Genomic DNA, 12,495 nt, shown 5'->3' on the forward strand with positions numbered 1-12,495 from the left:
GGGCAAGCGCCTGTAGTCCCAGCTACTCGAGAAGCTAAGGCAGGAGAATGGTGTGAACCTGGGAGGCGAAGCTTGCAGTGAGCCGAGATCACGCTGCTGCACTCCAGCCTGGGCAACAGAGCAAGACTCCGTCTCAAAAAAAAAAAAAAAAAAAAGAAAAGAAAGACAGAGATTCAACTATTAATAAGGGTCTGAATGAGAATGAAGTGTTAAAACTGCTGCTTCTGGCTGGGTGTGGTGGCTCAGGCCTGTAATTCTAGCACTTTGGAGGCTGAGGCAGGAGGATTACTTGAGCCAGGAGCTTGAGACCACCCTGGGGAACATAATACAGACCCATCTCTACAAATAATAATAAAAACTAGCTGGGTGTGGTGGTGCGCATCTGTGGTCCAGTCCAGGCTCTTCAGGAAGCTGAGGTGGGAGGATCACTTGAGCCTGCACTGAGCTTTGATAGCACCACTGCATTCCTGCCTGGGTAACACTGAGACCCTGTCTCAAAAAAAAAAAAAAAAAAAAAGTGCTTCTAAAAATACAGAAAAGGGATAAAAGTTTTATCTTTCACAGCTGGGCATGGTGGCTCACACCTGTAACCCCAGCACTTTGGGAGGCTGAGGCAGGCGGATTACTTGAGGTCAGGAGTTTGAGACCGGCCTGGCCAACATGGTGAAAACCTGTCTCTACTAAAAATACAAAAAAATTAGCTGGGCGTAGTAGCATGCGCCTGTAATCCCAGCTACTTGGGAGGCTGAGGCACAAGAATCACTTGAACCCAGGAGGTGGAAGTTGCAGTAAGACAAGATCATGCCACTGCACTCCAGCCTGGGCAATAGAGCAAAACTCTGTCTCAAAAAATAGGAATAAAAATCAGCTGGGCGTGATGGTGCACACCTGTAATCACAGCTAGTTGGGAGGCTGAGGCCCAAGAATCGCTTGAACCTGAGAGGCAGAAGCTGTGAGTCGAGATCACACCACTGCACTCCAGCCTGTGCAACAGAGTGAGCAAGACTGTCTCAAAAAAAAAAAAAAAAGTTTTATCTTTAATATTTCCGAGAAGGGGGAAGGTAAAAATTTACCCCTAAGGAAAAGTTTATGGCCATCTGGACTGCCTTCATGTTTTCCCTGCAATCTGCCAGTGTTTTTAATGACATGATGCACTTAGATACATAATCTCATCTCTTCCTTCCAGTTCTGCCTCTTCCCTCTGGTTGCTGTGACCTGTTTGTTTCTCTCTCTAATTTTCTGACCTTTTGGGTTATGTAGAGATTTTTGAAAGGATATGAAGCATGGGTCTGAGTCGGTAGTCAGGAATATTGTTCAAGTTGACAAAGGCTGAGCTGAGAAGCTGGGTAGCAAGGTCCTCCACAGTATAGAAGTCTTGCTGCATGGAAGGGCCTGCCTTCCCTAGGATATGAAAACTGTAAAGGGGAAAAAAAGAGCATTGAAAATGACAAATCCAACATCTGTTACTGCCAGCCCTGACTGTCCCATGAATTTCATTTCTAGCCTACAATAAGGTTTTTCAGCCAGAAAAGCAGTTGTACTTACTTAAGAGAACTTATAGATACAGCATCTTTTTAAAGACAGATGTTGGTGGCCGAAATCAGCAGTAGCTTTCATTACTATTTAATGTGGACTTACAATGGACGATCTCATTAGCTTGGCTGATTAGTGCAGTGGTTAGTGAGGCCAAAGCCCATGAGGGCCAGTTACCTCCCCAACCCACAACCAGTATCCAGCCACCCGACTCCTATGAGAAGTATGCCGCAAGCAGTGTAGGGTCTAAGCAATCCCCACCACTTTTAGCTTCGACTTGGGTTTCATCATTTTATACACTAGAAACACAGACAAGTTGGGCATGAAGCAAGCTGGGATTGTGAGGCTCATATGACAATTACAAAAAAAGCAAATGCAGGAAAGCAGGCTGTTCATTTCTATTTAACACTAGAATGATAAGTTTCCTATCAAATTCTTGCCTCACCTTACCTGTACACTAGATGAAAAGTCCAACCCATGGACATTCCTATACAACACATATCGAGGAAGAAAATATGGAGAGGCAGCATTGGTTCCTTACCAGTTTTCATAGAGGGTGGAGAAGAAACGCTGCATTCTTTCCAAGACGGTTTTGAAGACAGGAGAGTCATTGAGTTCCAAGAGAGGTTGAGGTAATCCTACAGGGAAATATGGGTCAAGAACATGATGCTCCACTGTCAGGAGTCTCAATTGGCCAACACTCTACAGCAGGAAAATGTTGTTCAGGGGTGAAGATGTGTGCATGTCTGGTGCTGTACTGCAAAGCAGTTGGCTACGTGATTTGCTGCACTCTTTTGGTAGGAGAAGGTGAAAGCTACTTAAGGACCCAGGACTTTAGACCCGCGTACTCTTTTATCTGCTTTTTTTTTTTTCCCCAGATGGAACCTGTACCAAAAAAAGTGACAACTCAAAAGTATTTTTCCATAAAGCTCTGGGGATGCTCCCACAATTAAGTTATGAAACCCCCTTTTTAAGCAAAGTCTTACACAAAACACTAAGATGTGTAGCAGCTAAAAATGAAACCCACTTACCTTAGTATTAAAAACTGCCTTAAAAGATCTGTATTTTTAAGTGTAATCAGAGGTTTCACATTTTGAGTCCTATAGTCAGAAGCTATCTGCGGCAACTGTTTGTCCATTCTAGTATTTCTGGTTGGCCACTTATTTCTATAGCAGGAGTTCCTGACTTAACTTGAATAATGGCATGGGGGTGTGTGATAAGCAACACCTACTTTTTATATTAATAGCTATACATTTCTTGGAAGTTCTACTTTTACTGGTGTCTGCAACATAACCTTTAAATGGAATGGTGTCAAAGGAAAAGATTCAGGACTATCTAGGCTGAAACAGACAGACATGAGTTCTGGAAAGGCAAATTAACATCCTTCCTTTGGCTAACTTCACAGCTGAGGAATGCCATTGGATTGCTTGACCACAGCCGGGCTCAGACACAGGTTATAGCTGATGACAAAGACAAACTATGGGGGCTGTGATGGTGAGCCAGCCTGAAGCTTCTGAGATGGGAACAAGGTTTAGACAACTGATGCCTCTAGCTCTAACTTCAGCCCACATTCCCAGACTAGCTCCCTGTGCTCCAGCCACATGATTCAACCATCTCTATGTTCTGGACATACCAAGGCCTTTTCCTCTTGCCTCAGATCTTATACCTGCCATTCTGTTTGTCCAGAATGCCCAGCATTTCCTCATGCCCCTAACCTAGCTAGTTCCTACTCATCCTTCAAGTCCCCATTGGGAGTCAGCCTTCTGACTTCCCTCTGAGACTGGGTTAGGTGTCCCGATAAACACTCAGAGCCCTGCCACTTTCCTTCACAGCAAATACCACAATTATGACTGCACAGTTATTTTCATGCTTATTTTCAATGGGAAAATGAATTAAAGCAGTATCCTAACAAGGTCACAACTGGAAGGCCAGGCGTGGTGGCTCATGCCTATAATCCCGGCACTTTGGGAGGCCAAGGCAGGCAGAGCACTTGAGGTCATGAGTTCGAGACCAGCCTAGCCAACATGGTGAAACCCTGTCTCTACTAAAAATACAAACAATTAGCTGGGTGTGATGGTGCATGCCTGTAGTCCCAGCAGGCTGAGGTGGGAGAATCACTTGAACCTGGGAGGCAGAGGTTGCAGTGAGCCGAGATTGCACCACTGTACACCAGCCTGGGTGACAGAGTGAGACTCTCTCAAGAAAACAAAACAAAACAAAAAAGGTAACAATTGGGAAATGGCTTAAAATCTATTCCTTTAAAAACTTTGATATCTACACACACACACACACACACACACACACACACACACACGAGGAGGCAGGAAAGTATACAAATATCCTTCAGGTTAAAGGCCATGATTTATTTATAATTGAATGGCTGTAACACCCACCACAACCTACTGGCTAAATTGAAGAAGGGGTTAACGGGGAAAAAAAATAAATTGCCTTCGATCTTCTCTGTATGCTAAGATAATGAAGTAAATACACTTGTTCATATAGAGCTTATAGGACCATTCTGCATTTCTGAACAAATAGATGGTCAAGGTAGTGCAAGACAAGATGGAAGAAGCACAAGATAGGCTGAAGCTGCTCAAGGAACCCATAAGAACGCCTGTAATCACTAGGATTCTAGTGCTTTGAAAGGCCATGGTGGGAGGACTGCTTGAGGATAAGAGTTCAAGACCAGCCTGGGCAACATAGCAAGACTCTGTCTCAACAAAAAAATTTTAAAGTTCGTCTGGCGTTGTGATCCGCTTGTGGTCCAGCTACTCAGGAGGCTGAGGCAGGAAGACTGCTTGAGTCCAAGAGTTTGAGCCTACAGTGAGCTATGGTTGCACCAGTGCACTCTAGCCTGGGTGACAGAGACTATGACTCTCAAAAAACAACAAAAAAAGGGGACATCCATTAGGGATAAGATAAACCTTAGGAGAAAAAAGGTTACATTTCTTACCTAATATAGCAGATTTTTCCGCGTCAAGCATATCCAGAGCCTTGGTGAAAGGCTCTGCCATTTTGGCTAGCATTTCTGGTGCATATAATGTATTGTGGGTTCTGAAAGAAACAAGAATGCTATTGAGCTTTTCCATCTGATGCAGAAGGAAAGAGTGGGTTTTGCTTGTAATCCAGTGATACTACAGTTCCACACAGATCTGCCCATCAACTCCTGGCAGGGGAAAGAAAAGAAGGTATAAATATCTGAATGCTCGCTGGAGGAGGGAACAGACTTGTATAAATAATTAGTATACAATACCTAAGATAAATTAACATGAGAACTAAACCCCAAGACACAGGACAGTATCAGAGTCCAAAGCTAGAAAGCAAAATTCTTTTAAATCTGAGGTGGTCCCAGGAGTTTTTTGACCACCAGTAATACGGAATGAAATGTGTGCAACACTGTGGATTTACAGGTAGGAACACAGAGGAGGTGGTAATTTGCCCCATTTTTCAATGTTTTGTCTTAATTCCAAGAGCATGGACCTTGCAACAGCTGTTTGGACCTGATAGAGGAACACAATTCCCAACACATGCTGTCCCCCACCAAAATGACCTACCTGAGCAATTATAGGCTTTGAGTAAGGAGCAAGGACTGTGAACTTGATACACCTGCTGTCCACAGCACTCTTACCTACTCACAGAAATGACCCCACTGAACAAACTGATGGCTACATGTTTAAGATGCAAACTGAAAACATCTTTTAGACCATGTTTAAACCTCCATAGTTTGTTCTTTTTGTTCTTGCTTAAGAAGTCATTCTAGGCTGGGCTCGGTGGCTCACGCCTATAATCCCAGTACTTTGGGAGGCCGAGGCTGGCGAATTACTTGAGGTCAGGAGTTCAAGACCAGCCTGGCCAACATAGTGAAACCCCGTCTCTACTAAAAATATAAAAATTAGATGGGGGTGGTGGTGCATGCGTGTAATCCCAGTTACTTGGGAGGCTAAGGCAGAATTGCTTGAACCCGGGAGGCAGAGGTTGTGGTGAGCCGAGATCATACCACTGCACTCCAGCCTGGGCAACAGAGACTCCATCTCAAAAAAACCCCCCAAAGGCTAGGCGCAGTGGCTCACGCCTGTAATCCCAGCACTTTGGGAGGCTGAGGTGGGTGGATCACGAGGTCATGAGATTGAGACTATCCTGGCTAACATGGTGAAACCCTGTCTCTACTAAAAATATAAAAAATTAGCCAGACGTGGTGGTGGGTGCCTGTGGTCCCAGCTACTCGGGAGGCTGAGCTTGCAGTGAGCCAAGACTGTGCCACTGCACTCCAGCCTGGGCAACAGAGCGAGACTCCGTCTCAAAAAACAACAACAACAACAACAAAACCCCCAAAAACTGAAGTGATTCTATGGCTGGGCCCAGTGGCTCACGCTTGTAATCCCAGCACTTTGGGAGGCCGAGGTGGGTGGATCATCTGAGGTCAGGAGTTCAAGACCAGCCTGGCCAACGTGGTAAAACCCAGTCTCTACTAAAAATATAAAAATTAGCCAGGTGTGGTGGTGGGTGCCGGGCATGGTAGCTACAGGTTTAAGATGCAAACTGAAAACATCTTTTAGACCATGTTTAAGCCTCCATAGTTTGTTCTTTTTGTTCTTGCTTAAGAAGTCATTCTAGAGGCCGGGCGCGGTGGATCACGAGGTCAGGAGATCGAGACCATCCTGGCTAACATGGTGAAACCCCATCTCTACTAAAAATACAAAAGCTAAATTAGCCAGACATGGTGGCAGGCGCCTGTAGTCCCAGCTACTCGGAAGGCTGAGGTGGGAGAATGGCGTGAACCCGGGAGGCGGACCTTGCAGTGAGCTGAAATCGCGCCACTGCACTCCAGCCTGGGTGACAGAGTGAGACTCCATCTCAAAAAAAAAAAAAAGTCATTCTAGGCCGGGCGCAGTGGCTCATGCCTGTAATCCCAGCACTTTGGGAGGCCAAGGCCGGAGAATCACCTGAGGCCAGGAGATCAAGACCAGCCTGGCCAACATGGTGAAACCCTGTCTCTACTAAAAATATAAAAATTAGACGAGTATGGTGGTGCATGCCTGTAATCCCAGCTTCTCCGGAGGCTGAGGCAGGAGAATCACTTGAACCCAGGTGAGCCAAGTTCGTGCCACTGCACTCCAGCCTGGGTGACAGAGCGAGACTCCCTCTCAAAAAAAAAAGTCATTCGCTACCCTGGCCAGGCACAGTGACTCATGCCTGTAATCCCAGCACTTTGGGTGGCCAGGGCAGACGGATCACCTGAGGTCAGGAGTTTGAGACCAGCCTGGCCAACATGGTGAAACCGTCTCTACTAAAAATATAAAAATTAGCCGGGTGTGGTGGTGCATGCCTATAATCCCAGCTACTTGAGAGGTCAAGGCATAAGAATCGCTTGAACCCAGGAGGCGGAAATTGCAGTGAGCCGAGATTGTGCCACTACACTCTAGCCTGCGCAACAGAGTGAGACTCCATCTCGAGGAAAAAAAAAAAGTCATTCACTAACCTCATGCTGTAAATATGGTCTAGAAGTTTTACTTTGGCCACATGCGGTGGCTTATGCCTGTAATCCCAGCACTTTGGGAAGCCGAGGTGGGTGGATCACGAGGTCAGGAGTTCAAGACCAGTCCCTGGCCAACATGGTGAAACCCTGTCTCTACTAAGAATACAGAAATTAGCCAGGCATGGTGGCACACGCCTGTAAATCCCAGCTACTCAGGAGGCTGAGGTAGGAGAATCGCTTAAACCCGGGAGGCAGAGGTTGCAGTGAGCCAAGGTCGCGCCACTGCACTCCAGCCTGGACAACAGAGTGAGACTCTATCTCAAAAAAAAAAAAAAGAAGAAGAAGCTTTACTTTTTGGGTTTTAAAACACCTGAAAATTTTTTCTGTGTGTGGTGGCTGGTAGGAATCTAATTGTTTTTTCTAACACGGTGAAACAGACAATATAGTGTCTGTCCTCGACAACTCAACTCTGCACAGAAAGCCAACTGTCCCAGCATTGAATAATTGATTTTTGTTTTGTTTTTTGTTTTTTAAAGAGACAGGGTCTCACTCTACTGCCCAGGCTGGATTGCAGCGGTGTGTTCATAGCTCACTGCAGCCTCAAACTCCTGGGCTCAAGTGGCCCTTCCACCTCAGGCTCCCGAGTAGCTGGGACTATAAGTGTGCACCACCACACGTGAATAATTAAGACTTTTTTTTTGTAGAGAAAGTGTCTGTGTTGCCCAGGCTGGTCTCAAACTCCTGGCCCCAAGAGATCCTCCTGCCCTGGCCTCCTAAAGTGCTGAAATTATAGGCATGAGCCGCTATTCCCAGCCATCTTTTTCTAACTTTCATTACTTCTGTCATAGATCAACCTGTAATACATACCTGGGAGTCTTTTAAAGGCTAAACCTTTACTATTGTGTTGAACCCATCATCATCTACAAAGGATTATCTGCTAAAAAACTGAACTGGTATGAGGTCAGTTTTCTAGACCAGAGGTCACATTCGTACATGTTTTAAGCTTGGCCAGCAACATGGTGTCTGTCCTCGACAACTCAACTCTGCATTGAAGCGCAATAGCAGCCATAAACAGTAGGTAAATGAATGGCCAAGGTATGTTCCAACGGAAGTTTACTTACGAACATGTGGAGACTTGCATTTGGTCCTCAGGCTGCAGAATGCCATATGTCCTCTAGACATATTCACGTGTAACAAAGTAACAAAAATAAAGGAAAGTAGACAAGATCAAACAATACTCCAGAGATGCAATCATCAAAATTTCACCAGGGGAAACTCTGGAAATACAAGTCCACATTTTTCAACAAATAAACTGAAAAGACAAAGAGGGCCAGGCATGGTAGCTCACGGCTGTAATCCCAGCACTTTGGGAGGCTGAGGCAGGTGGATCAGTTGAGCTCAGGAGTTCGAGACCAGCCTGGGTAACATGGCAAAACCCTGTATCTACTAAAAATACAAAAAATTAGCCAGGCGTGGTGGCGCACACCTGTAATCCCAGCTACTCGAGAGGCTGAGGCAGGAGAATTGCTTGATCCCGGGAGGCGGAGGGTGCAGTGAGCTGAGATAGCACCAGTGCACTCCAGCATGGGCGACAGAGCAAGATTGTCTCAAAAAAAAAAAAAAAAAAAAAAAAAAAAAGGCAAGGAACTTATAAATTTAGAGCCTAAGATACATCTTTTTTTTTTTTTTTTTTTGAAACAGAGCTTTGCTCTGTAGTACAATGGCGTGATCTCAGCTCAATGCAACCTCTGCCTGCTGGGTTCAAGTGATTCTTGTGCCTCAACCTCCCAAGTAGCTGAGACTACAGGTGCGCACCACCACACCTGGTTACTTTTTTAAATTTTTAGTAGAGATGGGGTTTTGTCATGTTGGCCAGGGTGGTCTCAAACTCTTAGCCTCAAGGATCCGCCTGCCTCGGCCTCCCAAACTGCTGAGATCACAAGTGTGAGGCACCACGCTAAGCCTAATTTAGTGACTGAGATATCTTAAATATATATAAACCTTGTGTGGATAAACAGAAAAAAGGAAAACATTCGGTGATATTTGAATACTGATTGTATACTGGATATTGAATTACTGGTAGTATTTTGAGATATAACAATGGAAATGTGGTTATATTAAAAGACTTATTACTAGCTCCATATTGCTTTTGATTTGGGATTTTCGTCTCTATGTTTACAAGTGATTTAGGCCTATAATTTTCCTCTTTGGTACTGTTAATGTCTGGTTTTGGTATCAAAATAAATAAGCCTCATAAAATGAGTTATGGAGCACTACATTTTTCTTTTTTTTTTTTTTCCCCCACGCTTAATTCACTTTATTTTTCTTGTATAAAAACCCTATGTTGTAGCCACAGCTGGAGCCTGGGTCTGCTGCACAAGACTCTGGTGTGGGTCTTGACGAGGTGGTCAGTGAATTCCTGATAGGGAGACTTGGTAAATACAGTCTCCTTCCAGAGGTCGGGGGTCAGGTAGCTGTAGGTCTTAGAAATGGCATCAAAGGTGGCCTTGGCGAAGTTGCCCAGGGTGGCAGTGCAGCCCCTGGCTGAGGTGTAGCAGTCATCGATACCAGCCATCATGAGCAGCTTCTTGGGCACAGGTGCGGAGACGATGCCAGTGCCCCTGGGTGCAGGGATGAGGTGCACCAGCACAGAGCCACAGCGGCCTGTCACCTTGCAAGGGATGGTGTGGGGCTTCCCGATCTTGTTCCCCCAGCAGCCTCTGTGCACGGGGACAATGGAGAGCTTGGCCAGGATGATGGCCCCACGGATGGCGGTGGCCACCTCCTTGGAGCACTTAACACCCAGACCGACGTGGCCACTGTAGTCCCCAATAGCAACAAACGCCTTGAACCTGGTGCACTGGCCAGCATGGGTCTGCTTCTGCACTGGCATAATCTTCAAAACCTCATCCTTGAGAGAGGCCCCCAGGAAAAAGTCAATGATCTCTGATTCCTTAATGGGCAGGGAGAAGAGATAGATCTCCTCCAGGGACTTGATCTTCATGTCCTTGACCAAGCGGCCCAGCTTGGTGACGGGCATCCACTCCTTATCTTTGGCCTTGCCTCCGCGAGCTCCACGGCCTCGGCCCCGGCCCCATCCACGGCTGCGACCCCGGCCCCGGATGCCACTGCCGAAACCTCCGCGGAAGCCACCGCGGTTCCCCATCCCAGGGCCACCAGGGCCTCCAGGCCCCCCCACTGCACCGGCGTCATCCGCCATTTGGTGTTTTCTCGGAGAAGAAACTACATTTTTCTATTCTTGGGAATAGTTTGTCTAAGAGATAAATTATCTGATCCTTGAAGGTCTGGGAGAACTCCCATGTAAAATCATTTAGGCCTGGAGTTTTTTCGTCTAATTTAACTACTACCAATATAATTAATATGAAGTTATATCTCTTTAGGTTTTCTATCTTGTTGAGTTAGAATAAGTTACATTTTCCCTGGAAATTATCCATTTTTAAATATTTTATTTTTAAAAATAGAAGACGGGACTGGGCACGGTGGCTCACGCCTATAATCCCAATACTTTGGGAGGCCAAGATGGGCGGATCACCTGAGATCAGGAGTTTGAGAACCAGCCTGGCCAACATGATGAAACCCTGTCTCTACTGAAGATACAAAATTAGCTGGGCATGGTGGCGCACGCCTGTAACCCCAGTACTTTGAGAGGCCAAGGATGGGGGATCACCTGAGGTCAGGAGTTCAAGACCAGGCTGGCAAACATGGTGAAACCCTGTCTCTACTGAAGATACAAAATTAGCCAGGCCGGGCGGATCACGAGGTCAGGAGATCAAGATCATCCTGGCTAATACGGTGAAACCCTGTCTCTACTAAAATTACAAAAAATTAGCCGGGCGAGGTGGCGGGCGCCTGTAGTCCCAGCTACTTGGGAGGCTGAGGCAGGAGAATGGCGTGAACCTGGGAGGCAGAGCTCGCAGTAAGCCGAGATGGCACCACTGCACTCCAGCCTGGACGACAGAGCAAGACTCCGTCTCAAAATAAATAAATAAATAAACAAAATTAGCCAGGCATGGTGGCACACACCTGTAATCCCAGCTACTCAGGAGGCTGAGACAGGAGAAGCGCTTGAATCTGGGAGGTAGAGGTTGAAGTGAGCCGAGATCATGCCTTTGCATGCCAGCCTGGGCAACAAGAGTGACACTCCGTTTCAAAAAAAATAAATTAAAAAATCGATATGGGGTCTTGCTACATTGGCCAGGCTGGTCTCCAGCAATGTTCCTGCTGTGGCCTCCCAAAGTGCTGAGATTACAGGCATGAGCCAACATGCCCAGCCCCATTTTTCTTAAGCTTTTGAATTTACTGATGTTATCACTAGTATTTTCAAAGAACCAGCTTTATTTTTATTAAAATTTTAAAAAATTGAGGCATAATTCACATAACATAAAACTAACCACTTTAGGAGTACTATTCAGCCATAAAAAAAAAAAAAAGAGATCTTGTCATTTCCAACAATATGGATAGCACTGGAGGTCATTATGCTAAGTGAAATAAGCCAGGCACAGAAAGACACATCACATGTTCTCACTCTTTGTGGAATCTAAAAATTTAAACAATTCGACTCATGGACATACAGAGTGTAAGGATGGTTAGCAGAGGGGCTGGGGAGGGTAGTGGTGGGTTAGGGGTAAGATAGGGATGGTTAATGGGTACAAAAAACCCACAAAGAATGAATAAGATCTAGTATTTCCTAGCACAATAGGGTGACTATAGTCAATAATAATTTTGATTGTACCTTTAAAAAGTATAACTGCAGTTGACTATAACTGGATTGTTTGTAACACAAAGGATAAATGCTTGAGGGGATGGATACCCCATTTTAATTAATGTGATTATTATTATGCATTGCATGCCTGTGTCAAAACATCTTATGTACCCCATAAATATATGTACTGTGTACCCACAAAACTTAAAAAAACTAACAAAAAACATCCCCACCAAAACCTAACAATTTTAAAGTTCACAATTCAGTGGTATTTAATACTTTCAAAGGGTTGCATAAGTAACCTCTACCTGGTTCCAAAACGTTTCCGTTGCCCCCAAAATAACTGCCAGGCCCATTAAGCAGTAGCAGTTGATCTGCACTTTCTTCTCCTCTCCAACCTGAGGCAATCGCCAATGTACTTTCTGTCTCGACTCTAGATATTTCATAAAAATGAAATCATACAATATATGGCCTTTTGTGTCTGCCTTCTTTCACTTAGCATAATGTTTTGAAGGTTTATCCACAGTGTAGTAATTATCAGTACTTCATTTTGTAAGTACTGTAGTAATCCAATACTTCTTTTTTTCTTTTTTGAGATAAGAGTCTCATTCTTTCTCCCAGGCTGGAGTGCAGTGGCACGATCTTAGCTCACTGTAACCTCCATCTCCTGGGTTCGAGTGATTCTCTTGCATCAACCTTTTGAGTAGCTGGGATTACAAGCATGCACACCACCACGCCTGGCTAATTTCTGTATTTTTAGTAG

General features: G+C 45.2%; 1 protein-coding gene and 1 pseudogene across 1 annotated transcript in view; both read right to left on the reverse strand.

Annotated features, from left to right (window-relative positions):
• XPO5 (exportin 5) overlaps nt 1–12,495 on the reverse strand; it is a 53,177-nt gene that overhangs the window by 6,533 nt on the left and 34,149 nt on the right. The window contains exons 21-23 of the mRNA XM_009451326.4: nt 4,487–4,587; nt 2,075–2,171; nt 1,279–1,415 (exon numbers count right to left, since the gene is read on the reverse strand). Coding sequence (XP_009449601.2) covers nt 1,279–1,415; nt 2,075–2,171; nt 4,487–4,587 — 335 coding nt within the window. The remainder of the gene's footprint in view (nt 1–1,278; nt 1,416–2,074; nt 2,172–4,486; nt 4,588–12,495) is intronic.
• On the reverse strand, nt 9,312–10,244 carry LOC100611712 (small ribosomal subunit protein uS5-like; annotated as a pseudogene).

This window comes from Pan troglodytes, chromosome 5 (assembly GCF_028858775.2).
Source record: "Pan troglodytes isolate AG18354 chromosome 5, NHGRI_mPanTro3-v2.0_pri, whole genome shotgun sequence".
Taxonomy (NCBI): domain Eukaryota; kingdom Metazoa; phylum Chordata; class Mammalia; order Primates; family Hominidae; genus Pan; species Pan troglodytes.